The sequence below is a fragment of the Ranitomeya variabilis genome, chromosome 2, assembly GCF_051348905.1.
Source record: "Ranitomeya variabilis isolate aRanVar5 chromosome 2, aRanVar5.hap1, whole genome shotgun sequence".
NCBI lineage: Eukaryota > Metazoa > Chordata > Amphibia > Anura > Dendrobatidae > Ranitomeya > Ranitomeya variabilis.
Window position 1 is genome coordinate 302,602,123 of NC_135233.1, and position 27,970 is coordinate 302,630,092.

Consider the following 27,970-nt stretch of genomic DNA (forward strand, 5'->3'; position numbering starts at 1 on the left):
GTGTGATGGCTGGGTGTGTGTGTGATGGCTGCGTGTGTGTGTGTGTGTGGCTGCGTGTGTGTGTGTGTGTGGCTGCGTGTGTGATGGCTGCGTGTGTGTGTGTGTGATGGCTGCGTGTGTGTGTGTGATGGCTGCGTGTGTGTGTGTGTGATGGCTGCGTGTGTGTGTGTGTGTGTGATGGCTGCGTGTGTGTGTGTGTGTGATGGCTGCGTGTGTGTGTGTGTGATGGCTGCATGTGTGTGTGATGGCTGCGTGTGTGTGATGGCTGCGTGTGTGTGTGTGATGGCTGCGTGTGTGTGTGTGATGGCTGCGTGTGTGTGTGTGATGGCTGCGTGTGTGTGTGATGGCTGTGTGTGTGTGTGATGGCTGCATGTGTGATGCATTTGTGTCAAAGCTGCATGTGTTTGTGAGCTGCGTTTGTGATGCTGCGTGTGTATGTGTGATACTGTGTGTGTGATGCTGCATGTGTGTGAGCTGCGTGCCTGTATGTCATTATACAGTATGGAGAACTGTGGCCATAATACAGTATGGAGCATCATGTGGGGTCATTATACAGTATGGAGCATCATGTGCAGTCATTATACAGTATGGAGCATCATGTGCGGTCATTATACAATATGGAGCATCATGTGCAGCCAGTATACAGTATGGAGCATCATGTGTGGTCATTATACAATATGGAGCATCATGTGCGGTCATTATACAGTATGGAGCATCATGTGCAGCCAGTATACAGTATGGAGCATCATGTGCGGTCATTATACAATATGGAGCATCATGTGCGGTCATTATACAATATGGAGCATCATGTGCGGTCATTATACAGTATGGAGCATCATGTGCGTTCATTATACAGTATGGAGCATCATGTGCGGCCATTATACAGTATGCATGCGGTCATTATACAGTATGGAGCGTCATGTGTGTTCATTATACAGTAAGGAGCCTCATGTGCGGCCATTATACAGTATGCATGCGGTCATTATACAGTATGGAGCGTCATGTGTGTTCATTATACAGTATGGAGCCTCATGTGTGGCCATTATACAGTATGGGGCATCATGTGTGGTCATTATACAGTATGGAGCACTGTGTGGCCATATTTTTTTGTTTATAACTATTGTATATGAAACAGTGTGATCAGCAGTGCTAAATGGGTGTGCTTGGGACGTGGATATGGGTGTGACTAATTATGAATGGGTGTGGTCAGAGGCGTGGCCTAAAATTTGCCCTCTTTCCCATCTTCAAAAGTTGGGAGGTATGATTAAGATCCTTGTAGCTTTTTTTTTTTTTTTTTTTCATGACCTGTGTACCCCATACTTTAGTCTTAAAGTGATAACTTGCTTGTCTGCAAAAAGGGTGTGTGTTTGTCAACATGTATTTGCACTAAATACTGCATATAAAAGGTTAATTGGCCAAGTGTTTTTTTTTTTTTTGCAAGATTTGAATTGGCCATTCACTACAATTGGAGTAAAGGGCAAGGGTGCTGTGCAGTTTTTGATGAGGTTTTGCTTGGGTACTTTTTTTTTTTAACAAGAACTTGTTGAATATTAGTTTTTATGTTTTGTTTGTTTTTCTTTTGTTCTTAAATTGATGTTAAAATACCTAAACTGTAGGACATAATTATGGACTAATTTTTAACTTGAACCATTCTAATTTTGAATAAAAAAAAATTATGTACAACATATCAGCCAATAGACATGTTAGAATATGAATTAATTTCACTTGGGTGGTCTGTTGCTTAAGGACCATGAATTTAAGACACGTTCTAAAGCATTTGCAGTATCCAAATAAATAAGGATATTCACAAAAACATGCAAATGAAGTATCTTAAATTCACCCACTAGATAATATAAATATATAATTTATTTTATATTTAAATTCTAATAATTTTAATTAAATAATACAATATTTTTATTATCTAGTACATTTCATATTTGTGTATTCTATCATATAATAATTCACCTTGTCGCTTAATTATTTGTGGGGGAACCGTTCTTTGTCAGTTATGTTTCCAGCCCCATGTATTGATATATTTTTCTTGACATCCAAATGAGGGTGGGTGCTGGTCATTCCAAATGCATTTTATATGCAGCTTGCACTTCATTTCAGGTTTCATCTGTAATATCTACCTCTTGTGTGAATTCTGCCCCAGCAACTGTGATCTCTTCAAGTTCAGCTGTAGGTGTTCCATCCACTGTTACCTCCACTGTTCTTCCACAAACTGCTGTGCAGCCGATCGTAGTGTCACAGTCTCCCACTGGACGGCCAGGTAGTTTTTATTTAAATATTTTTTTTTCTTAAGATGTCACCTTGCTGAATAAATAAACACTAAGTGGTGCTATTGTACAATTAAAATTTATTTTGCTCAATTTTAAGTATTGGTTTGACTACATTGGGAAAAAAAAACAGTTGACCACATCCTTGCAATCTTCAACAGCTTGTGTGTTCCATATGATTGAGGTCATTTGGTCAAAGCCACACAGGAATCCTAACCAGCTCTTTACAGGCAGAGTCTAAGGCCGCTTTCACATTTGCGGTTGTGTCCGCAGCGTTTCTTGCGCAAATATCCGCATGCGTTGTGTATTCCTATAAATAACATTAGAAACGCATGCGTGTTTGTGTGTTCGCGTTTTGCCGCGTTTGACGACGCATGCTTCGTCTGCGTCTGGGCGCGGAAATGCAACATGTAGTAATTTTTAGAGGCGTCAATTTGCCGCCTGGAAACGTATGCGGTCAATTGCGTAAGGCTTGCACCCAAAAAACGCATTGTAGTCTATGTAAACGCATGCGTTTTTACGCACACGCTTTTGGTTGCGTTTTTCAACGCATGTGTTTCAATTGAGAAAAACATGTCTAGACACTGATAAGCCACCCCCCACATACAAGGTGATAAAGGGAGGTAGTGGACATTTGCAGGTCACTACTCAGCAGGCTGCCTTGCAGACGAGATGCCCCACAGCCCCTTGGAGCAGCAAACAAGCCTCTGAACAATGTGAGTATATCCTATCCAATGCCTTTCTTTTCAATTTTCTTTCTCTACATGTCCTAATTTCTGCCATTTCTTTCTTTCTGCACGCATCAGAATGTCGTCTTCTTCTGATGATGATGAGCAAACGCCTGAGCCTGCACAAGGGGAACATGTCAGCGAAGTGAGTATTCACCTCCTCAGATTGGTAAGTATTCACTGTCACATCTACACATATGACAATGTATATTTTCCTTTTTTCAGACCACTTCTTCTACAGCGGAAGAGACTGGGCAGGAGCAGCGTAGTCACGGTCGGGTGGCACGGCAGCATCGTGTAAGTATACCTGGCTGACTGTTTATTGTATCCTCATTTTACAATTCTTGAATCTTCTTTTCTTTCTACTTCTCTTTCTTTCCCTTTTGCTTCAGCACTATTTTTTTTGTTTAATTTCAATATTCATGCCATTCCTCTGCTTCTGTTTTTTGTCTTCCTTATGTTAATGTCTCCAATATTAATGTCCTTTTTGTTTTTAGGCTCCAGAACGGGATGAGGACCTCATAGAGAATGAGCACCTCATCTCCCTGGTCCATGAGCGAGTCCCGTTGTGGGACACCCGGGATACACTGCACGCCAACAACGTGACGATCCGGCGGCTTTGGAATGAGGTGGCCACAGCGTTGTGGGATGGCTGGGCCAATGCCCCGACTCGGGTCCGTTCTGCATTTGGTAAGTATCGCAATGCAGTGTGATGCAGTCAAGACCTTGGCCATGCTCACACAACTGTGTATGATGATAGAAAGTCATTACTTTTTCTCTGCACACACAGTTGTGTGACCACGGTCAAAAGACCATTGTCCTAACTATTATGTTTTGTTTTGTCAACAGTGTCAAAAGTCAAAACACATTGGCGATCGATGAAGGACCGCATCAACAAGGACCTGCGCCAAGAGAGCCGGCTTCCAAGTGGTTCTGGAGCAAGGATACGAAAATACAAGTACCACCGCATCCTTGCGTTTTTGAGACCGGTACTTGCACGAAGAACATAAGTATATTGGTTAAAAAAATAAAAATAAAAAAAAGTTTTGTAATGCTAGCATTTTTTGGTCAATATTTTGAATCAGTATTTGGAAACCAAAACCATGAGTGATTGATACATGCAGAAGTGGGGTACGTGTTCTTTGAATACTTTTCCTCATATAGTTCCACTCCAGGTTTTGGCTTACCAATACTGATTTGAAATACTGAGCAAATACTGACAGTGTGACGGCAGCCTACACAACAGATCTATAGTCATCAAGTCAGGTGTCAGAAATAATGAATTCATGATGCAAATGGCTCCTGAATTCATTTTTCCTGGCACTTGTCCTGGTGAGTATAGATATGGCTTGTATATAGATATGGCTTGTATCGCCACCATCGTCTCTTCATATTTTACATCAGTATTTTGAATCCAAAACAAGGAGTGGTTGATGCATGCAGAAGTAGAGCATATGGTTTTATTAAAGTTTTCTTCCTACTGTTGTACTCCTGGCTTTCAAACTCTGATGTAAAATTCAGTCCAAATAGTGCTAGTGTGACCTCTGCCTTAATCTCAATGTTTATATTCCTCTTGAGTTATCGTTTTGTAAATGTTTGGTATTATTTTTTTTTTTCTTTTTTCACAGCACTTGGAGCTCCGCTGTTGGCCCAGGTTCTGGAGCGGTCCTTCATCAGTCAGCCACGGACCCGTCCCAGCCATCCTCCAGCGCTGCAGCAAGTGGGCCTGCCGCACAACCTGGAGACCAGGAAGCTGGTCCATCAGGTGTTCCCCTTCCCCAGTCCTCTGCCTCTAGCCAATTTTTTATGGGCTCCTCCCAGCAGCGGCAGAGGGCCACGGACAGGTCACTCATGCCCGAGTTTTTCCACTTGAGCTCGGTCTTCCACGAGGGACTCAAGGCAATGGGTGACCGACTGGATACTGCCATTAGTCATATGAGTACACGTATCCAGGAGGTTACCACAGCCCTTGCCCAAGTGAAAGCCGACCTCCAGAGGCCAGCACATCATTTTTTTTAATCAAATAGGACAGGGCATGTCGGAACACCTTAGTCCCGATCTCCAGATTAGTGTTATGCAGGCCTGCAATGCTGCTTACGTGCAGGCTATGCAGCAGAGTCGGTATTTTCAGCAGATAGTGGGGGCATTTCCACCTGCGCCCACACTGTCATGCTTTACCTCAATACCAACCTCTGCTGCCGGACACCACTATAGCACCACCACCATGCCGAGTGCAGTAGGACCGCCCACCGCCACCACCATGACAACCGCTGCTCCTGCTTGGACCTCCTCCACTGCCACCACCATGCTGCAGCCGCAGGACCCTGGCCTGGCATTCCCCGCCACCACAAGAATGCCGCTGCCGGACCCTGCCCTGGCGTTCCCCGCCACCACAAGAATGCCGCTGCCGGACCCTGCCCTGGCGTTCCCCGCCACCACAAGAATGCCGCTGCCGGACCCTGCCCTGGCGTTCCCCGCCACCACAAGAATGCCGCTGCCGGACCCTGCCCTGGCGTTCCCCGCCACCACAAGAATGCCGCTGCCGGACCCTGCCCTGGCGTTCCCCGCCACCACAAGAATGCCGCTGCCGGACCCTGCCCTGGCGTTCCCCGCCACCACAACAATGCCGCTGCCGGACCCTGCCCTGGCGTTACCCGCCACCACAACAACATTGCCGCTGCAAAGGCACACAGACCGTGACAGGTCGGCCACCACGGCCAGGCCGATGCCAATGAGCCCAACGAGGCTCCCAGGACAGCTGCGCCAACCCAAGAAAGGGAAAGGCAAACGGACAAAAAAAAAACAATAGCTATCCCTCCCCCCTCACCTCCCAATGTGTCTGTAATGTCTGGTTTGTCTCACCCTTCCAGTGTGTCTCAGCCCTCTCATGTGTCTAGCCCAATGCCCGAATTTCCTGACCCCAGTAGTTTTATTGCGCCTTCTCCTGCCACCCCTATGTCGGCGACAGTAAGCCAGACCTCACAGCTCGACACCCCACAATTTCGTCACTCCACCCCAAGCAGGCGCAGTTAATTTTATTTCTTTTTTTTTGTTTTAAAAAATAAAACTGTATTTTGCCCCTATAAGGTTTGGTTAATTGTGTATTTCGCCGCCGGCAACACACACCGTGTGCCAATAACAAAAAATGCGTAGAACACTTTTTTGGGGGCCACCTGCAACCTCCAGTACTTAGGTAGCAGAACACTGAAGCTTTGTGTGTGTTTGGTTTAGAGATATGTGGTTGACCCAAAAAATAAGACTTGTATTTTCTCCAAAACCCCTTCTTTCTGTTTACTCTGTGACTTTTTGTCGCACACAGAAGACAAAATGGTGGTAATACACAGCACAACTATACTCAACAGGTCGTGTCTTCACAAAATCATTATTTATGACCCCTGACCTGCTGATTTGAGAAATGCCTTGTATTACCTCCATTTTATCTTCTTTGTACATTACATATATTTCACACAGTGAACGGACGATGTACGTCATACAAGGCATATCTATACTCAGCAGGACAATCGTCAGAAAAAAAAAGAATTCAGGAGCCATTTATTTGTGCATCATGAATTCATTATTTCTGACACCTGACTTGATGACTTGCTCAGTATTTTACAGCACTATTTGTAAGCCAAAACCTGGAGTGGAACTATGTGAGGAAAAGTTCAATAAACACATATGCACCACTTCAGCATTTAACTACCACTCCTGGTTTTGGCTTACAAATACTGATGTTAAGTACTGAACAAATACTGCGAATGCGACGACACCAAACAGCCATCATCTCTACAGTCTGCGGCAAATAGCTACTGGTGAACCGAAACAGGACGCAATGACGTCAACAACCTAAGCCCAAAAACCCAAAGTGGTTTGTAAAGGAAATAGATAGGAGACATGGTGAAGAAAATAAAACACAATTATTTTATTAGAAAAAACATTATTAACATTTAAAACATAACTTTACAGAGCCGAAGCCAGCAGGACATTTTACACCATATTGTCCTGCCATGACACACGTCCAATGTCAGAATCAAAAAAGGCAGCAAATTGGTCCCGCATGTGGCCTACTTCAACTGTTGACCGCAGCGGGTGATGACGGTAATCAGGCAAAGGGTTTGCAACAGGTTCATAAAGTTCTATGGTGGGTCGCTCCTTAGCCAGAATGAAATTGTAGAGAACCACACAGGCTTTTACCATCTCATCCACTGTCTCCATTTTTAGATTTATGGCAGTTGCTAGAATGCGCCATTTGGACACCATAATCTCAAAGGCACACTCTACTTGTTCTGCGGGCCCTGGTTAGTCTGTAGTTATAGATCCATTTTGTGCGGTTCAAGTCCCGACTTGAATAGGGCTTCAGGAGATTTTCACTCATCTGAAAGGCCTCATCCCCAACCATTACAAATGGCAGCGGTGGGCCTTGAGTGTTGGGGAGAGGTCGTGGCTGTGGAAAATTAAAATTTTTGCCATTAACACGTTGGCTCATATCCGAGTTTTTAAAAGTCTGTGAATCGTTGCCACGGCCAAAAGCACCCAATGTCCACGGCAAGGAAGCGACAGTCCGCATCGGCTATTGCCATGAGAACTACTGAAAAATATTTCTTGTAGTTGAAGAACTGTGATCCCGTTCTGGCTGGTTTGATAATCCGGATGTGCTTCCCATCCACCGCACCCAAACAGTTGGGGAAATCACACACAGTCCAAAATTTATCAGCAATTTCCTTCCACATGTCCTCCGTGGGTATGGGTATAAATTCTTCACGGAGAATGTTCCACAAAGCCCGGCAGGTGTCAAAAACTATTCCAGACAGGGTGGAAATTCCAAGGCGGTACTGGAAATGGAGGGATGACAAGCTCTCTCCAGTTGCAAGAAATCTGTAAGAAAGAAAAAATAATTTACAAAATTGAAAAGAATACATGTCAGACCAGCAATAATTATGACTAGCATTTGTTTAGAATTATTACGTACCTTAAGGTAACCAGGAGACGTTCCTCTGGTGGAATCGCTCTACGGAGCTGTGTGTCCTGTCTCCGGATGGCTCCTTGGACGCGAGCAAGCAAATCCCGGAAAGAGTCTTGTGACATCCTGGTATATTCCGGGAATTTTTCCGGGTTCTCATTGAGCTCGACATACAGGGTGTGATATGCACCACGGCTCTCCCGCAGTTTACAATGGGGTGTTGCCAAAAACGCCTACGCCGTGTCCTTCTCTGTTTTTCACGGTTTCGGTGTTGCTCCCAAGCAAACGCACACACCAGAAAAATGTTGATGCTTAGATCCGGGTTGAAGTAAAAGCTATCCATGTGAAGATCCATCATATCACAGGATACAGGAGCAAAATCTGAAGATTTCAGCTGTCCTAGGGTCTATATATAGATATCCTATAATACACGCCCTCTGTAGTCCCATTGGCTGTTTCTTGTGATCTAGATTTTTCTCCTGTAAATTTTTTCAACATGCGCAAAAAAACCGCAAACGCATGAAAAACGCGTAAAAAAGCATGTAAACGCAGCGTTTTTATGCTGCATGCGTTAACCGCATGCGGTTTGAAAACGCTGCTTTTACACGCGTTTTCTTGCATTTTTCTTGACCTTGCGTTTGCGGATTAAACGCAGATTAAAACGCAAATGTGAAAGTAGCCTAACACATTCATGATTTACACGCTCTACCTGCTCCCCTGTTGGTCAATAATTTCTCCAAGGGCACAGAAAAAGAGAGAATCCTCCATCAACATTACTACAAGCAAATATTAAAAGCTTATTAGAGAAAAAAATATATTTTTTCTTTACTGTAATCTGCCACCCCTGCCTCTTGAACTGACCATTCTGAAATACTGCTAAAATCTATCTTGAAAAAACTGATATAAAGTTACCTATAGAACGATTTTGGTGGGAGGGCAGAGAAAGTGAGACAGAGACATGCAAAGATGATGCTGCTGAAGGCTTTAGTGTTTTGTCTCACCCATGATGCGGGATGCACACAAACAACGTGACATACTAAACTCTATGGGAATGAGCAGATTGTGACTTTATAGGTGCTAATCTGAGTTGTTGTTTTTTTTTTTGTTTTTTTTTTAAAGTTACACCCGGCCCTGGAGAAATGGGGGACTGTACAATTCCTCTGCCTCCTCCTCCTTATTCTTGTGACCCTAGTGGCAGCGATCTACCAAGAGGTACAAATCAAAATGTTCCTACTTTTTTTTTTTTTTCCCTAAACTCATTCCACTCCTTCCGCTGCTAACTATTGCTCTTTTCTTGTTTCAGACACAAAGGTTCTACAGTATTATTTTAACCTGGGCTTACAAGTAAGTAGAGTATTTGGTTGATATTTTCAATTTCTATTCTGTTTATCCAATTGGAGACCATATTCATCATCATCATCTACAAATGGATTGTTTCTTCAAAGTAAAACATTTCTTCTCAGATCTAAAACCCAGTGGGAAAATTATTTTGGTATTATCACAGTGAACACCATCATTTCTAAATGTTTTGTCCTTAGAAAGTCTGTATTTTGTAATCTTTTCCCATCTGAGCCCAATTTCATTTTTGCACTTGTTTTTTTCAATCTCTTCTTCCAAGAGTCATACCGACAGGCTGGGCTTCATAGGAGTCTTCAGTGGGAACCTGGCTGGCATGTCAACACCATGAATACCCCAGAATTTCATTGCTGTGTGACACACATATACAGTACAGACCAAAAGTTTGAACACACCTTCTCATTTAAAGATTTTTCAGTATTTTCATGACTATGAAAATGTACATTCACAATGAAGGCATCAAAACTATGAATTAACACATGTGGAATTATATACTTAATTTCAGTTGTTTCACACTCTATTGTAAACACACCTCCAGGCTAAGGGCTATTTCACCATGAAGGAGAGTGATAGGGTGCTACGCCAGATGACCTGGCCTCCACAGTCACCAGACCTAAACCCAGTCGAGATGGTTTGGGGTGAGCTGGACCGCAGAGTGAAGGCAAAAGGGCCAACAAGTGCTAAGCATCTCTGGGAACTCCTTCAAGATTGTTGGAAGACCATTCCCGGTGACTACCTCTTGAAGCTCATCAAGAGAATGCCAAGAGTGTGCAAAGCAGTCATCAAAGCAAAAGGTGGCTACTTTGAAGAACCTAGAATATAAGACATATTTTCAGTTGTGTCACACTTTTTTGTTAAGTATATAATTCCACATGTGTTAATTCATAGTTTTGATGCCTTCAGTGTGAATATACAATTTTCATAGTTATGAAAACACAGAAAAATCTTTAAATGAGGTGTGTCCAAACATTTGGTCTGTACTGTACATCATTGGAGGAAAAAATAGAGGAAAAATCGCCCTCACCGTCCTGTATCATACACGAGAACGTGTTGAAGCACCAGTTGGTGAGAAATTGCTGTAGTCTTGTAAGCATTCCATGCACCCCTGCAAACCCATCGTTTAAAATGTTTCTTCTTTACTAAAAATTTAAAAGGACAGTGAGTGCAATTTTTTTTTTTCCTTCTATTTTTTTTGCTTCAATTTTGTTCATGTTATTTCATACACACCTGTGTTCTTGTATAGCAGTGTTCCCCAAGTCCGGTCCTCAAGAGCCACCAACAGGTCTTGTTTTCAGGATTTCCTTAGTATTGCACAGGTGATAATTGCATCACCTGGACAGGCAAGCATTCAATAACCTGTGCAGTACTAAGGAAATCCTCAAAACATGACCTGTTGGTGGCTCTTGAGGACCGGAGTTGGGGAACACTGTTGTATAGTCTGGTTCTCTGCTTATCCCCTGCTGTAAAGGGAGTATCTGTGGATGGTGCCGGCACACATCTTTGCATACTTGCATCACATGTCAGGATGGGATCAATGTTAGCCTATCTATTATAGGGGGAATGCATAAAAGAATTACTTTAGCATTTCTGCAGTAATTGCATGTCCAAATCAGCATGTTACATGTGGAATTTGTTGCTGATTTTCTGGGAATTCTATCTTATGCATTTATGTAAAATCAAGAAGGGGGCTGGAGGTGAATTAAATTGGAGCAAAGCCCGCCATGACAGGGGTTGGATGGGGAGGTTCAAGTTTGACATACTAAGGAGATTATAGGGTGATCATAAGTGGGGGGGGGGGTGCGGAGGCAGAGAATGAGTGGTATTTAAGGGAAAAGTGCTGGAAAAGGGACAATTTTTGGTTCAGAATCCCTAGAGAGAATCCCACACGTACCCTTTTGCTCATTTTACCTTATGGTGGCCGTGGATTCCCTTCTATGGCATCTGCGGGTTGCTTCAAGCCTGCAAGCTGACACGACTGCTCCGGGAATAAATTGCTGGCATGCTGGGAGATCAGAGCTGAGATGTGGATGAGGGGTCCAGACAGCGGGTGAGAAGAGCGAGGCCTCCGGAGTGCTTGAGCCCTGAAGTGACCCATCGCTGCAGGCAATAGCTTAGGAGCCCCACCAGGGACCCTGAGGACGGTAAGTGCAGGTGATCTACTTCGGTCCAGCAGTCACGGTTCTGAAGGAATCATTCCAGCCCACCTGCGAGAGTGAGCACGCTGTGGCTTGTACCCAAAGGAGGCGGGCAGGCATTACACTAGAGGAGGTGCGGCTTGTCTCTGTGCGATGCAGGGTAGCTACTCTTGCCGCAGGCACTCCTGAGGACGTGCCTGGCAGGGGGGGGGCCTTCAGGTTACAGGTGCCAGCCGAGGATGGCTGCAGCAGGTCCCACTGAGGAGTCAGCCGCAAATATAAATCATAACAGGATTCAAGCCAGGCGAAGGTCATTTGCTGGATGTGTGCTGCACTTCATCCAGTCCCCCCACAACCCACGGTGACATGACAACTAGGGGTGGATGAAGAATATTTGGGAGTGGAAAAGCGGGACGGACACCTGGATGCTGGATCTACGGCTGGCGGGTTCACGGCGCCTGTTCAATCCAGGTAGTATGACTGTCTTGTATGTTGCCTAGGTCTTGGGTCAGACCAGGGTGTGTGTGGTCAGGTAGTGGGTCCCAGTGGTCTGCAGGAAGGGGTCGTGGTGGAACAGATGTGCCAGGGCTCAGGGATCTGTTAATCAAGTTGTACCAATTTTTATCATGCATGGATGGTTGTTAGGTTGGTGTTATCTTCAGCAGTAGCTTAGTTACCGTCGCCTTTGGCATCAGTAAACGTGGGTAGTGAGGGGGTTTCTACAGGTGTGCCCATTCAGACTGAAAAGGACAAGGCGAATGCAATTAAGCTTTTATAATGCAAAAGGTGAGTGTGTTTTTGAAGGGCCACTGGGGGCCCATTTAACCTCTTAACGTCCAATGACAGATATGTCCGAGACTGGACGCCTCCCATGTTTGGTTTGGGATCCGGCGCCCTGTGAGGCGCAGGTGGAATCGTGACCCATCCGCGGCTGTTAACATGTTAAATGCCACTGTCAAACTCTGACAGCGGCATTTAACATGCACGCTCGGGAAGCACGTCACTAATCACACCCATCAGCGCCTGTGTCACATGACCACAGGTCGTCAATGGGTTGGCATGACAACCCAGGGTCTGCAGGAGTCCCCTGTGGTTGTCATTGTCCAGTGGTCAGTGCTCATAGCAAGTGAGCATTTCTGCTACTATGTAGCACTAGCGATTGGATGATCTCAGCTTCTAGTATTCCATGGAGACTATTGAAGCAAATAAAAGTTCAAAAAGTTTTTAAAAATATAAAAGTTGAAATCATTCCCCCATTTGCCCCATTCAAAATAATACCATAAAAACGATTAAACACACATATTTGGAATCACCCGATCTATCAATATATAAAAAGAATTAATCCAATCCATAAATGGCGTAACAAGAAAACAAATCAAAACGCCAGAATTACGTTTTTTTTATTGCTGCAACATTGCAATAAAATGCAATAACAGGTGATCAAAAGATTGTATCCACACCAAATGGTACCAATAAAAACATCAGATCGGCGTGCAAAATTAACCCCTCACCCAGCCTCAGATATCAAAAAATGGAGATACTACGGATCTCAGGAAAATGGCACTTTTTTTTTTTTTTTTTTTGTAAACTTTGCATTTTCTTTTTTTCACCACTTAAATAAAAAAAGAGCCTGCACTTGTTTGGTGTCTACACACTTGTAATGACCTGGAGAATCATAATGCCAGGTCAGTTTTAGCATTTTGTGAACATGGTAAAAAAGAAAAACCCAAAAAGCAATTGTGGAATTGCACTTTTTTTTTTTGGCAATTTCACAGCACTTTTATTTTATTTTTTTTTCCCATTTTCCAGTACAAGATAAAATCAATGATGCTGTTCAAAAGTACAACTCGTCCCGCAAAAAACAATTCCTCACAAAATAACATAGTTATGGCTCTGGAAAGTAGGGGAGTAAAGATGAAAATACCCCCAGTCCTTAAGGGTACGAGCGCACGGTCCTTAAACGCTGCGTCCAACACAAAGCAGCCAGATATTACAGCATAATGGATGGGATTTCAAGAAATCCCATGTCCACTATGCGTGCACCAACGCCCGAGGCTTACCTGCGGAGACGGACATGCGGTGCGTCTTTCCAGACCCCCCATGTGTCAATTTATCTTGTGGAGACTCTCAGTCTCCGCAAGATAAATTTCACCCATACAATGTATTGGACTCTGTGATTCTGCACGGTTCAACGAACACATGTGGAATCACCTGCGTTCAAAAACCGGCAGCTCTTTGGATGGAGCGGAGATGTGCTAGGTCCAAAGCGGTGCCAATAACTGACCATTTGCGCCTTCCCTAAGGGATTTTTTTTTTTTTTTTTTTAAAAAGGGGAAAGATTTGGCGGAATCATTATGTGGATATATTTTCGTTTCTTCCACTTGAGAAATTTAACTTGAATAAAGATGAAAAAAAATGATGGTAAGAAGGAAGTGGAGGAAAAGCGGAGGTGGTGTTTGATTCCACAGGCGTTATTGGCTTCAGATATTTACGATCATGGCAATGGCATGTGGTTTTGGAAAAGGTGTCTGACAACTGTTCTGGCAGAGGAAAGTTGTGCAGCCAAGTATTCTTTGGGAAGCTAATGGCCCATTTGTAGTACCATATAGGCATTCCTTTTTCGGGGGTAAAAGCAGTGAGAATCATTCAACTTCCTCGGGAAACTAGTCAAAGAGCTCAGGGTCCAAGTAGAAGGCAGGAGCGTGCTGGCAGTTTAATGACAGTGCAAATATGGGAGCAATTGCAGGTTCAGGTGCTTGTGTTCAGACTGTAATGGAGCTTCACATGGGGCCGCAAAATGTTTTAAGATGGGAAAGGGAAAATGATCGTCCGGTGTTAGTCAAGGGGGTGACCCATCTCGTGATGGCCCCCTTTTTAAATGGGTTCCCTGATAGGGTGAAGGCTGAGATTCTTTAAGGGTTTTTCTGAGGATTTTCATATTCCATCCTCGGGCCATCGGGTTACCTTTTCATTGAAGAATTTGCGGTCTGCTTTGGATTATACTATGGTGGTGTCGTCGCTACTTAATGTGGGATGTTCTGAGACAACATGCCTGCTCCAAATTAAATTGTAAAATCCAAATACGTGCATGGAAAATCCACACTGATACATTGAGCATCAAGGCAGATCTCTTTATTACATCATAGGTCAGTGTTTATATAGGCATTTTCTGGACATACATTGTAGCAATATGATTATCTCTACATATGTGCTGGCATTGGCATACACACCGCTCATTAGATAACGTTAATACTGTCTACACCCAGCTGAAGAGTTTAGGTGTGGCTCTCTTCTTTACTTTAACTTTGCTATATGCAATCTCTAATTCTCTTAGACAAAAGAAATTCCTGAAACCAACAGCTATGTTGCCAGAAAAATAAAATTATGACTCTTGGAAAAAGGGAAAAAGCAAACATAAAAATGCAAATTGTCTGCTTTGGCAAGGGGTTAAAGGGATATATTGTTAGGTAATACTTATAAAAAAGAGCATCTTAGCAACTTACTGCTTAGTAAAATGTGCAGCCATTCTTGACAGGTTCCCTTTAATATTTCATGTTGGATTACTCCCATAAAGATTAATAAATAGCATTAGTAAGATACCAGGCCACCTTACTGAAAGTGTGGCACCAGGGAGAAAACTAACTTTAATCCTTCCAGGAGCTGCTGGCTTTCAGTCATAAATGTGAGGCTTTATTTGACAGGACAGGTTTCCTGTAAACTTAGGCCTCAAGCAAAAGTAAAGTATTCAAAATCTGATACTTTGTAATGCTAGATATATTGTTGTTATCAAAACAAGAATCAAGCATATAGTGAAAATGTGGCAGAGAGTGGATCAATATCACTCCCCCAACATTAATGTCCAGATACGCTGGACCAACAGGACAACTCCAGAATACATAGACCAAGAAGACTGAGTATGAACATCCAATAAGTCATAATAATAATTAGAAAAAATATTTTATTATGTTACAACCAAATTACACCATAAAATACTCATATGGCACTTAGAAAGGAAATATGGAGGAGACATGTAGGTATGCTGGGTTATGCAGGGGAAACAGGATACATCCAGAGCAAAAACACGTGGTAAGTAAAATTAATAACCAGAAACTCCGATCAGAACAATCCCATGCTACAAGTAGAGCCAGGAAAAATGCATTGGTATAGAGGTACAATACCCCATAGATACTCCTACTCAAGTAGTAAATCCCAAGTGCTTACCCATGTCCAAATGGATGGTTCCCCCGGCTCACCCAGCAGCCCCCTGATTCGCGTTTTGCGGTCTAGCTTTCTCAAAAGGGGTTAATAACTGACCGATCTCATGTGTTTTAAATAGTGTCCATACCGGAAGTATAGCTGACTGTCGGCGCACGCGCCCCTGGGACCAGGCACCACCTCCCCCTCGGCCGTCACAGCTGTGCGCGCATGAGGCGGAAGTCTACCGATTGACATCAATGTGACATGCGCACAGTTACTACTGATAACCGCCGGGGAGCCGGAAACCTAATAGGTCCAAGGCGAGCGTGCGCGCAGTCAGCGGCCATCTTACCGAAGACCAAGGACGCCGCCATTGAATAAAAGGTAGCAAATAATAGCGCTCATTCAGTGCCCCCAAAGGACTGTGCAAAACAAGCCACTAAATAATATGAATATAAATATGAATATACATCATATGCATTAAAGTGCATAATGTAAGTGATAAAGTGCAAAGTTGTTCAAAATCTCAATAAATAGGATGAACAATACAAATGTGCAATAATGGTGGATGTTAAACAGGGGACATCATAAGGACAAGATATCCTCTGCGTCTGTGGGAGCAACTGGATGAACATGAATAGTTCAAGGCAACCAAAACGATCTCCATGAAACAGAGCCCAACAGTACAACTAACGGACTGTACATACTAAAAAGAGGAGACAAGCAGTAATTAAAATAAAAATACTAAAAACAAAAATGGGGAAGACTCTCTGAGGGAGGAAAGAGAGACCGAAGACAAGATTTTAACAGTACCACACACATAATAGTTATATTGTTGTTGTTTTTTTTATTTGCTTTCTTAGTGTTATCATCAAAGCTTTTGGCATCCTATGGTATATGTGCAACAGGTGCCAACTCCACCACACGTTGAGCCATACCAAGGGTTTCCAGAACCCGTTCCCCTGGTTGACCAATCTGTGCCAGCAGTTTACAATGATAGCCGGCCTGTGACACTAGAAACTGGGGGTAAGTACAATTGATATACTTTTTGTACTAAATAAACTGAACGCAGTCCATTTATCACTTTATATCAAAAAGGTTAACACCCCGCACATGCCAAATATTTCATAGTTGTGGGAGCCAAAAACACTTTTAACACTACTTGAACTTTTACCATCATCACTGTATTAATATAACCTTCATCTTATCTCTAGAATGTCTTTTGTTTGTCTTACTTGGCCAGTAAATTATCTCTTAAAGGGAACCTGTCAGCAGGATTATGTTGTCACCCACAGGTAGTGTCAGCTCGGCGCCGTTATACTGATTAAAATGATACCTTGGTTGGTGAAATCCGTCTTGTGGTGGTTGTTTAATCTTTATTTTTCCATCATACATGATGGCACCATGAGAGGGGATCCGCCCTTCAATGATAGGAAACCTTCAAGATAAAAGGGGCGGCTCCTCTCTCCACATCAGTTGGTTTCCTGTCCTTGATGGGGAACCCTAAAGATGGACTTCTGAAGACAGAAGAGGATGCCTGGGTCGGGTGGATTTGGGCAGGCGCTAGTCTGTTGCACTTGTCACCAGGTACCGGTAGTTGCCTCGGGGGCCATGTATTCCATGCCCCCCCTGAGCGAAGCATGGCCACAGCCCGCTAGGCGACGCCCGGGTGAAGATAGGGCCTCGGAGACCACAGTCGGTGTAACATCCCTGTGACCAAAAAACCTGCTGCTCCCTTTTGATCCACGGAGGTCACAGTTATGGTGCCCTCCCTGTTGATCTATGGTGGTCATGCAGCCTGTGAGACACATCGGTGCCCAGGATAGGTAAGGCTCCTCGGAAGGTATTGAACCCTCCCTGACGAGCGCTGAAGGGTTTTTTTTCCTCTCTTCCCCCCCCCCCCTCTCCCTCCCTCCCTGTATGGAGTACCTGTAAGCAGATGAGCGCAGGAAGGAGAGCGGTGTATGGGACAAGCGAAAGCGGGGTGACTGCAACTGCCGTCTTGTGATCCAGTACACGGAGGAGTTTCTTCTCAGCGCGGCCGGAAGCAGAAAGAGTGGACGCGCGCGGGCTACATCAGGGATGCGGCTGCACCTTAGATACGGTGCGAAGTGGCAGGGGGACCAGGAATTCCATCGCACACCGGAAGTAATGGCCAGGTGCGCGCATAGGAGGAAGAGTATGCGCAGAGGCAGGATCAACCAGGTGAATAGTTAATTAAATAGAAGCATGGAAAACATATATAGCTTCTGAGGAAATAATAAAACAACCTCATTTTACCATGTTTATAAGAAGCCAAATAATAATAATTGCACTCAATACTTGTTCGGAGCTCCTTTTGCATCAATGCGACTTGACATGTTAATCAGCCGGTGGCACTGCTGAGGTGTTATGGAAGCCCAGGTTGCTTTGATAGCAGCCTTCAGCTTGTCTGTATTGTTGGGTCTGTTGTCTCTCCTCTTCCTCTTGACAATACCCCATAGATTCTCTATGGGGTTAAGGTCAGGCGAGTTTGCTGGCCAATCAAGCACAGTGATACTGTTGTTTTTAAACCAGGTATTGGTACTTTTGGCAGTGTGGACAGGTGCCATGTCCTACTGGAAAATGAAGTTTCCATCTCCTAAAAGCTTGTCAGCAGAAAGAAGCATGAAGGGCTCTAAAATTTCCAGGTAGACAGCTGCGCTGACTTTGGTCTTGATAAAGCACAGTAGACCTACACCAGCAGAAGACATGGTTACCCAAACCATCACTGATTGTGGAAACTTCACACTAGACCTCAAGCAGCTTGGATTGTGGCCTCTTCACTCTTCCTCCAGACTCTGGAACCTTGATTTCCAAATGAAATGCAAAATTAGCTTTCGTCTGAAAACACCTTGGACGACTAAGCAACAGTCCAGTTCTTTCTCCTTGGCCCAGGTAAGACGTTTCATGCGTTACCTATTGGTCATGAGTGGCTTAACACAAGGAAGACGACACTTGTAGCCCGTGTCCTAGATACATGTGTGTGGTGGTTCTTGAAGCAACGACTCCAGCAGCAGTCCACTCCTTGTAAATCTCCCCCAAAATTTTGAATGGCCTTTTCTTAACAATCCTTTCAAGGCTGGAGTTATCGCAGTTGCTTTTGCACCTTTTTCCACCACACTTTCTCCTTCCACACAACTTTCCATTAATATGTTTGGATACAGCACTCTGTGAACAGCCGGCTTCTTTAGCAATGAACTTTTGTGGCTTACCCTCCTTGTGGAGTGTTTCAATGACTGCCTTCTGGACATCTGTCAAGTCAGCAGTCTTCTCCATGATTGTGGAGCCTACTGAAACAGACTAAGGGACCTTTTTAAACTCTTAAAAAGCCTTTGCATGTGTTTTGTTAATTATTGTAATTTACTGAGATAATGACTTTCGGTTTTTAATTGGCTGTAAGCCATAATCATCAACATTAACAGTAATAAACACTTGAAATAGATCGCTCTGTTTGTAATGACTCTATATAATGAGTTTCACTTTTTATATTGAAGAACTGAACTAAATTAACTTATTGATGATATTCTAATTTAGCACTTGTATATGTTTAAAAAAAAAAGAAAAATCACCTTCTGCAGGCAGGCGGTGGTGCCTGGGCTGAAGCATAATCACATCTATAATGTGTATTTAATTATTATTTTTGATGGCATACATACCGTATATACTCGAGTATAAGCCGAGATTTTCAGCCCAAATTTTGGGCTGAAAGTGCCCCTCTCGGCTTATACTCGAGTCACGGTCGGCGGCAGGGTCGGCGGGTGAGGGGGAGAGAGCGCTGAGGCATACTTACCTGCTTCCGGGGCTCCTGGCGCTGTCCCTGCAGTCCCACGGTCTCCGGGTGCCGCAGCTCTTCCCCTGTTCAGCCATAGGGGTGGAGCCGCATATTCATTTCTCTAATGAGCGGTAACGGTGACCGCTGATAGAGGAAGAGGCTGCGGCACCGAAGATCAGCTGTCCGGGGGAAGGAGCGGGACGCCGGGAGCAGGTAAGTATTACATATTCACCTGTCCGCGTTCCACACGCCGGGCGCCGCTCCATCTTCCCGGCGTCTCTCCGCACTGACTGCAGGTTAGAGGGCGCGATGACGCATATAGTGTGCGCGCCGCCCTCTGCCTGATCAGTCAGTGCAGAGAGACGCCGGGACGGGACGCTGAGGAGCTGCAAGCAAGAGAGGTGAATATGTCATTTTTTTTTTTATTGCAGCAGCAGCAGCAATGGCACAGCTTTCTATGGTACATCTATGGGGCAATAATGAACGGTGCAGAGCACTATATGGCACAGCTATAGGGCAATAATGAACGGTGCAGAGCACTATATGGCACAGCTATGGGGCAATAATGAACGGTGCAGAGCACTATATGGCACAGCTATGGGGCAATAATGAACGGTGCAGAGCACTATATGGCACATTGGGCAATAATGAACGGTGCAGAGCACTATATGGCACATTGGGCAATAATGAACGGTGCAGAGCACTATATGGCACAGCTTTCTATGGTACAGCTATGGGGCAATAATGAACGGTGCAGAGCACTATATGGCACAGCTTTCTATGGTACAGCTATGGGGCAATAATGAACGGTGCAGAGCACTATATGGCACAGCTATGGGGCAATAATGAACGGTGCAGAGCACTATATGGCACAGCTATGGGGCAATAATGAACGGTGCAGAGCACTATATGGCACATTGGGCAATAATGAACGGTGCAGAGCACTATATGGCACAGCTTTCTATGGTACAGCTATGGGGCAATAATGAACGGTGCAGAGCACTATATGGCACAGCTTTCTATGGTACAGCTATGGGGCAATAATGAACGGTGCAGAGCACTATATGGCACAGCTATGGGGCAATAATGAACGTTGCAGAGCACTATATGGCACAGCTATGGGGCCATAATGAATGGTATGGAGCATCTATTTTTATTTTTGAAATTCACCGGTAGCTGCTGCATTTTCCACCCTAGGCTTATACTCGAGTCAATAAGTTTTCCCAGTTTTTTGTGGCAAAATTAGGGGGGTCGGCTTATACTCGAGTATATACGGTAAATTAAAAAAATAAATTAAAAATCAGTCTGAAAATGCTGACGGTCTTGCCTGCACAGTAGCATCTAATGGCAATCCGATAGCTGTTACTGCGCAGGCAGCGCCATCTTGGAGGAGGTAATTTTTTTTCTCTATCAAGACTGCACCACCTGTGCAGTAGCAGCTATTGGATCGCCGATGCCTGCAGAAGGTGATTTTTATATTTAATATGTAAATTAGAGGGAAGGTCAGTGAGGGATCAGTGACCTGTCAGCAGACTGCATTATGAATACCTAATCAGAGACCAGATGAATCCCTCCCCCCCCCTACCACAGGCTGCTCCGAAGGACGAGCATATCATTAACGCAAAACTGATCATAAAGGATAAACAACCACAAGATGGGTATCATGTTAATCAGTATAATGGCGCCGACCTGACACGATCTGTAGGTTACTCTGCACAATCCTGGTGACAGGTTCCCTTAAAACTGATAAAACCGTTTTAGATTTAAAGTGTAACTTCAGTTTTGAAAATGTTATAATAAGTTATAAGGACACAAAATAAGTTTTTATCTGTGAGACCAAAGCAGTGGGTGCTCTCCTTTCAGACTGAAAACAGAGCTGTAGAATGTTTATATTTGCTTAGTAAGGATATATTCACACGACTGGTCCTACCACTGTTCACCTAATAAAAAATTTTTTTAAAAAGCCATATATGAAGCTATGTGGCTGTGGATTAAAGGTAATCGGTCAGTGATCCTCCCCAAAACTGTTTATATGGTCCTGTTGCTCTAATGAAAGATCATGTCATCCATGCCTTTGCTTATGCAATTTGTTGCTCTGTGATGGTCTATATAGTCAAGCCAGTGAGTGGTCAGACAAGCAGAGGAAAAGAGGAAAGTGGGGCTGGGTGGTGAATGGAGAAAGGGAGGCAGAGGATAGGAAGTGCCTTGAGATGCCAAAAGCACTTGAGCATTATTTACAAATAAATCCAATCAACGATTTTTCAGTCAAGGAGAAACGGGTTGAAAGAAAATGTCATCCACAACTTTACCTATGCAGAGAGCCACATGACCATATAAACAGTTTTGGGTCTTTTGACAGACTCCCTTTAAGGTCAGGGTATGATGAGTCAGGCATTGCAGCTCGAAGACTGACTTTGATGGGGTCGAGTGAATGCACGTTTCCTCTAATTTATAGACTTTATTACAGAAGCATTATTTTATCTTACAAGAATCCAGTAACACTAGTTTCCTTAATTATAGGTCAGTTTCCGAATGTGGAATCCCTGCCTCCACCACCAGGGCCAGTATATTACCCCTATGTTCCTGACCCATATAACCAGCCTCCTATAAGTGGCTTTGATTCATGTGTGTCTGTTGTGCCTACGTATCACTATGTAGGACCCTGGCATCCTGTAAGCCCCCCTTTCAGCAGTTCACCCCGGATTCATAACCCTGTAAATCCTGGTCACATCCACCAAGTGAGCTACATTGCGGCACCACCTCCTCCAGCTCATTTTGTGCCTCAGGCGATATGAGAGCAGATGGATTATCGGTATGTCAGATTTAAAAGTAAATGCATTTCAAGTGATGGGTAACAGTCTAGTTAGGTTTTTGGGTTTTATTATGTAAACAATTGTTTGCTTTTACACTGGGTTTAAATGAGCATATTTTGAGTCAGTGCGTAGTCCGTGTGAATCGCACACTAACAATTGTTGGTTCATGTGTAAGTTCATATGAGCGATTTTTCATTTTTTCTTTCCCTCAAAGACCTGTGTGGGAAACGAAAAGTATGCATTATTCTTGCCAGTTTAAAAGCTGAGAACTGTGCATGTAATTACTTGCAGTTCCTGCACACATCTGTGTTGCAAACTAATACACATCTATGTTGATAATTTCAAAGGGGTTGTCCACTACTCGGATAAACCCTTCTCAGTCACTATATTTCCCCCATGTCAAATAATGGTTTTACTCACGTCCAATGTGGTCGCTGTTCTAGTGATGTCAGTGCCTGGTCTCCCGGGACTCCCATGATGTTATGTCTCCTTAGCCCGACAGCCAATCAGTGGCCACTTCACTGTCACTTCCTACTGACATCCATAGGGCAAACGTTTGTTGGTTTCCTTTTAAGGAAGTGAATGAAGTGTCTTCCAATTGGCTATAGAGAGCCAATCCCATACTCGCTGGAACGGCGCCTACCGGAGGGGAGGTCGGGCTGTTATTTTACATTGAGGAAATATAGTGATTGAGAAAAGGTTGTCTGAAAAGTGGACAGCCCCTTTAATATCTGCCTGGGTCTAAAAGGAAAGCTGACAGGAAATTCATGCTGCCCGAACAGGTGGCACCATGAATCAGATACTTGATGTTTATTGCAGATGTGTATGCTTTGTTCGGTAATGGTCCCGGCCAGCTTTTCAATGTAATGATTTTTCTGAAATTCTGCTCCATGTGTTTCGGATGAGCAGTTTGTTGGCTTCTCACTGCTCTGACTAACCAGTCTCCCCCCTGTAAACAGACATACCTGCCTGTGTAGGGAAGTGGGGTAGGGGGAAGCCCCTGGGCACATGCCTTGGACCAGAGCTTATGAGGTACAGTCTCCAGTCAGATTTCCAAAGTATGTTATCACTGAAATACGACTTTCAGCGTATAACATAAACAGCTGCAGTAACACAGACGTTGTATGATTCATGAATCTCCCATCAGGTTTACTCTAATTTTTGAGCTTTAATAATGTTTAGCTGGGCTGTTTAGGTCTTTGTGATCTCCCATGTCAGTAGACTTTAGAAGATAACACAAAAGTGACCTTCACAATTTTTGTATAATTGACCCCTGCCAGTCTTGGATAATTACTTGACTGCAGTGGTCACAATCGGTCAACAATTCTGTCGCAACAGAAGAAACCCTGTTCTTCACTGGGACATAACTGTGAAAGCTGCAGCCGATCAGAGGCTGATTTTCTGCAGCGGTCACATAACATTGTTATTCAGTTGACTGGAGTAGGACACTGATGAGTGGAGTTGCAGCATCGGACATGTAAGGAAGTATATGGCTTTTATATTTAACCAGCACCCTGGTGTCATTCATAAAGTGAGTACACCTGAAAACTGCAAAAAAAAAATACTGCTCATCGGAACCATAGCTGTAATGGTCAAATGTTGGCAAAATTGTACTACACGTCACCATCTTTATATAGGGTATATAAAACTTATAAAAATATTGTTGGTTGACCGACCTTGTGCAGTAATACTCCATAGAAATATATAGGATATATGGAAGTTGAAATTAATTTTAGCTTTTTCAATCGAGAAAGTGAAATTTCCAGCAAATTAAAATGTGGTATTTAAAATGGATCGCTGGTACATAATGAACTCCTTATTGCTCTGGGTGGAAACACGGCATGCCTTTTATACTAGTTTCACACAATAACACCACAGTATATGAATTGTTACGGGGTGTTGAAAAGTATAATTGCTCTTTTTTGTTTAGCGTTGAAGTTTTCTCCCACTCTTGACTTACAATTTGAAGCCGACATGTGAGGTAATGCAGCAACGTGCATCAGTATACAGAATTAATTGGTCTATGAACAATGGTGGTCTCATCATTTACCTTGTCAGTGCGCTTTGTCTTTAGAAAGTGAAAAGATGCAGCATTGAGTCTAACATCAGAATGATGGATAAATGGGTATTATTAATGGGCGTTAAGACATTATTATTAATGTTTGACGTTTTTCTTTCTTCTATCCAGGTCATCTTGTTTTCATACTATGGCTGATTCTTCTGAGAAGAAAACGCTGGTTTCTAATTTCCAGATTCCTTGTGGCACTGAACTGGGTGGCTAGGCTTGGAGGTATAAAGATTAGATACAGTTTTTACTGTACGGAGGGCTGCAGCTAAGCCTCTTGTGGCGAGTCTTAATTTTCTAGGAATTCCATCACAAAGACACTGCTGAAGATTTCTGAACAGGCGACTTTCTAAGTTCTTTTCTGTCATAGAGGGCATGTTATCCCCTCTAGTATGGCACCCAGTCGCTATCATTGGACTACTTCATTCAAACCGCTGCTGAGAAGGACGCTGTTGGACCATGAACCATATAACTACATTATTCAAGCTGTTTTTTTTTTGTTTGTATTGTTTTTTGTTTTACATGTCCACATGTTTTAGTATTGAAGCACTGTTTGTCTTTAAATGTGTTCACTGCTAGGGATATTTGGCTTTGTGTTAGATCTGGGTATTTGTGTTAATGTCACTTTTTCATTGTGGGGGAGTTGATATTGGCATTATTTCAGTCACTATAAATAAATAAGAAAGCATGAAAACCTAATTTGATCTTGAAACTATTTAAATGGGATACCATGTCTACCAGATACTAGATGACTGCTAAAATGAATAAGGACTAGTGATGAGCAAACATGCTCGCATAAAGTGTATTCCGAGCATGCTCATGTGCTGAGTGTCTCCGGCATGCTCGAAAAATATGTTTGAGTCTCCGCAGCTCGATGTCTCGCAGCTGTTCAACAGCCGCAACACATGCAGGGATTGTCTAACAGCCGTGAGACCCGCAGCTGTGGTGATGCTAACATATTTCTCAAGCACACTGAAGGCACACGAGCATGCTCAGATAACGCCTTATCCGAGCACTTTCGGTCAACACTATTAAAGACAGGTGGCTAAAATGGGAGAATGTACATTTTACCTCCTGCAATACCACAATGCATTGACAACAAGAATATAGGATTGCTTGTATTAAATGGGTTGTCCGCTGATGCTCACTTTGACATCAGAGGTAAGCGGTGCCGTGCTTCCCCCTCACAGCTGCTAAAATGTATTCATTATAGCAGGTATCTCATGTGAGTACCCTTGAGTAGAGCAGGACTTTTGCAAAGTACCTACCAATCCTGCAGCTTTGTGGGGTGTAACGCCTTTGATGCGGTATTCATCTACATGGGAGAAGAGCGGTGTCAGAGTTGTTCCTGGAGACTCATGCATATCACACAGAAATTAACTGGGATAAAAACACTTTGTTCCTTCTACATGAATAATTTGCAGTAGTAAGGGATGTTGCATCAATGAGAAGAGTCATAAGGCCAATTGCATGTACAAATACCCACATTGATGGGTCTCAGGTAGGTTACAAGTTTAAGGTTGCCAATGTATCACGCTATGTTCTGATACACTGGAATGCATAGCCATATGTTGGAGGTGTATGCTGGGAGCTTTGGCTACTTTCAGTTTACCATTTCACATGTATAGCAGACAAAGAAGGTTATTGTCTTACTAAAACGTTTCACAAATAAACCACACAATAAGAGCATGATTCATTTACTTTGTTTAATCAGTAAAAAGCAGGTGGTGTAATATTTAGGATTCGCCGTTCTCTGCCCTGGGACTGGTAGTCAGCCATTCATTATACATACTCCTGAGCAGAACCAGTCTAGTGTGCATGGCATCACTCAATAGACTTGTATTGGTGAGGCTCATTCACTAGATTAGTGTTCCCCAACTCCGGTCCTCAAGAGCCACCAACAGGTCATGTTTTCAGGATTTCCTTAGTATTGGACAGATGATAATTGCATCACCTAGACAGGCAAGCATTCAATCACCTGTGCAATACTAAGGAAATCCTGAAAACATGACCTGTTAGTGGCTCTTGGACCGGAGTTGGGGAACACTGCACTAGATGGATGCACCCACTAGACTTATTCCGCCCAGGAGTATGCATATTGCATATCTGACCACCGTCCCCAGGTCAGAGAACGGTGAATCCTTGCAGCCAGTGCGCGCTGAGAGGATTTACAAGTCTGCAGTCACAGAGAGTGACTGCAGACTTTTCATTTTAGACCAGACAACCCCTTTAATCAGGAAAGCAAAAGATGAGAAGCGGTTTCTAAATTAGTTGAATATGAGTATTTAAAAATAACGTGTTTTTGTTGTTTGCATTTTGTATGCAAATATTAATGAGGAGCATGCAAAAAGATGAGGCAAATTATTTGGGGCTTCTGATCAGTGATGTGCACCTCCACAAGCCTTGTCAGAAATGTTACTGCTGTCTGGTACTGAAAGAACATTTTGGGTTTAGGAAATGCTGCCACTTTTGAAGAATTTGATGAACAGGCATCGCCAAGCCCCATCTCCTCCCCTGCCCATCTCATTTTGGCGTACGTGCCCACAATTGTCAAGAAAACTGTGAAAAGTTGCAAATTTTTTGAACAATGAAGTTGTTTTTTTTTTTACTTTCAATGTGTTTTACGGCAGCGGTGTATTAATCAGAAGATGAGATGAGGACCTGCCTGATGACTGGAGAAACCAGAGTGAAGTTTTTTTTTTTTTTTTTGGTTCGTGGTTTTTCTCATTAACCTTTTAATTACCTTTTATGGTCCAGAAATAAAGCCGCCTATTCTTTAGTTAAAACAAGCAGTCACATAGTAATGATCGGTACTCTGCCGTCAGCTGGAACTTCACCATTTGCTAGATCGCCTGCCTAGATGAAGGGGAAATTACCACATTTTAGGGCATTATGATGCACATGGGCATGTAAAAATGTATCCCCAATGCTGCCTAATTTCATTTTTTTTTTCTTTCTTCTAACACCTCAGGCCTCCACATTGCTATGACCCAAATATGGTTTGATGCTGCATTTGCATTATTATGATGCATAAGTGTGTACCCTGAGAGCGGCACAGCAGAAACCTTAAACAGATTGTATCCTGGATTATAATTAATTCATGGAGGGGTCAATCTGTCAGAACAGCTTCTGAAACTGTCATACAGAAAACAAAAGTGTTGTACGCAAAACTGTTTGTGCAGATCATACAGTTGGTAATATAGAATGCTTTTTTGCCATTTCATTGTGTTGGCAAAACAAGAATATTGCTTCAATTTCAGGAGGTACAGTAGTTATTAGTGTCCTATAGTGAGGAGTGCAAGTGCTCGTTACTCGATAAGGGGGATTGAAGATGGCACGCCATCAAGGTAAAACTCACACAAGTTTATTTAGTCCATAATTAAAAAAACTGCATAAAAGCAACCTGATGCGTTTCTGGTGCAGCGTGCACCCTTAGTTACTCGAGTTTGCCTTGGGTGCTGAGGTATGCACAGCTTATCGTGGGTGCTCGAGTGACATGTTTGAGTCCCCACAGCCTCATCTTTCACGGCTGTTAGACAGCCACAAAACATGCGGGGATTGCTAGTGTATGTCAGGCCATCACCTCCTGTTTTGTGGCTGTCTTGCCACCAAATATATCGGCACGGGGACTTGATCATGTCACT

General features: G+C 43.5%; 1 protein-coding gene across 1 annotated transcript in view; it reads left to right on the forward strand.

Moving 5' to 3' along the window:
- ALG13 (ALG13 UDP-N-acetylglucosaminyltransferase subunit) overlaps positions 1-25,022 on the forward strand; it is a 203,209-nt gene extending 178,187 nt beyond the window's left edge. Inside the window, exons 26-31 of the mRNA XM_077281501.1 lie at positions 2,113-2,272; positions 9,087-9,179; positions 9,271-9,311; positions 16,519-16,681; positions 21,969-22,260; positions 24,450-25,022. Of these exons, the coding sequence (XP_077137616.1) occupies positions 2,113-2,272; positions 9,087-9,179; positions 9,271-9,311; positions 16,519-16,681; positions 21,969-22,243 (732 nt within the window). The 3' untranslated portion in view covers positions 22,244-22,260; positions 24,450-25,022. The remainder of the gene's footprint in view (positions 1-2,112; positions 2,273-9,086; positions 9,180-9,270; positions 9,312-16,518; positions 16,682-21,968; positions 22,261-24,449) is intronic.
- Positions 25,023-27,970: the final 2,948 nt, after the last annotated feature.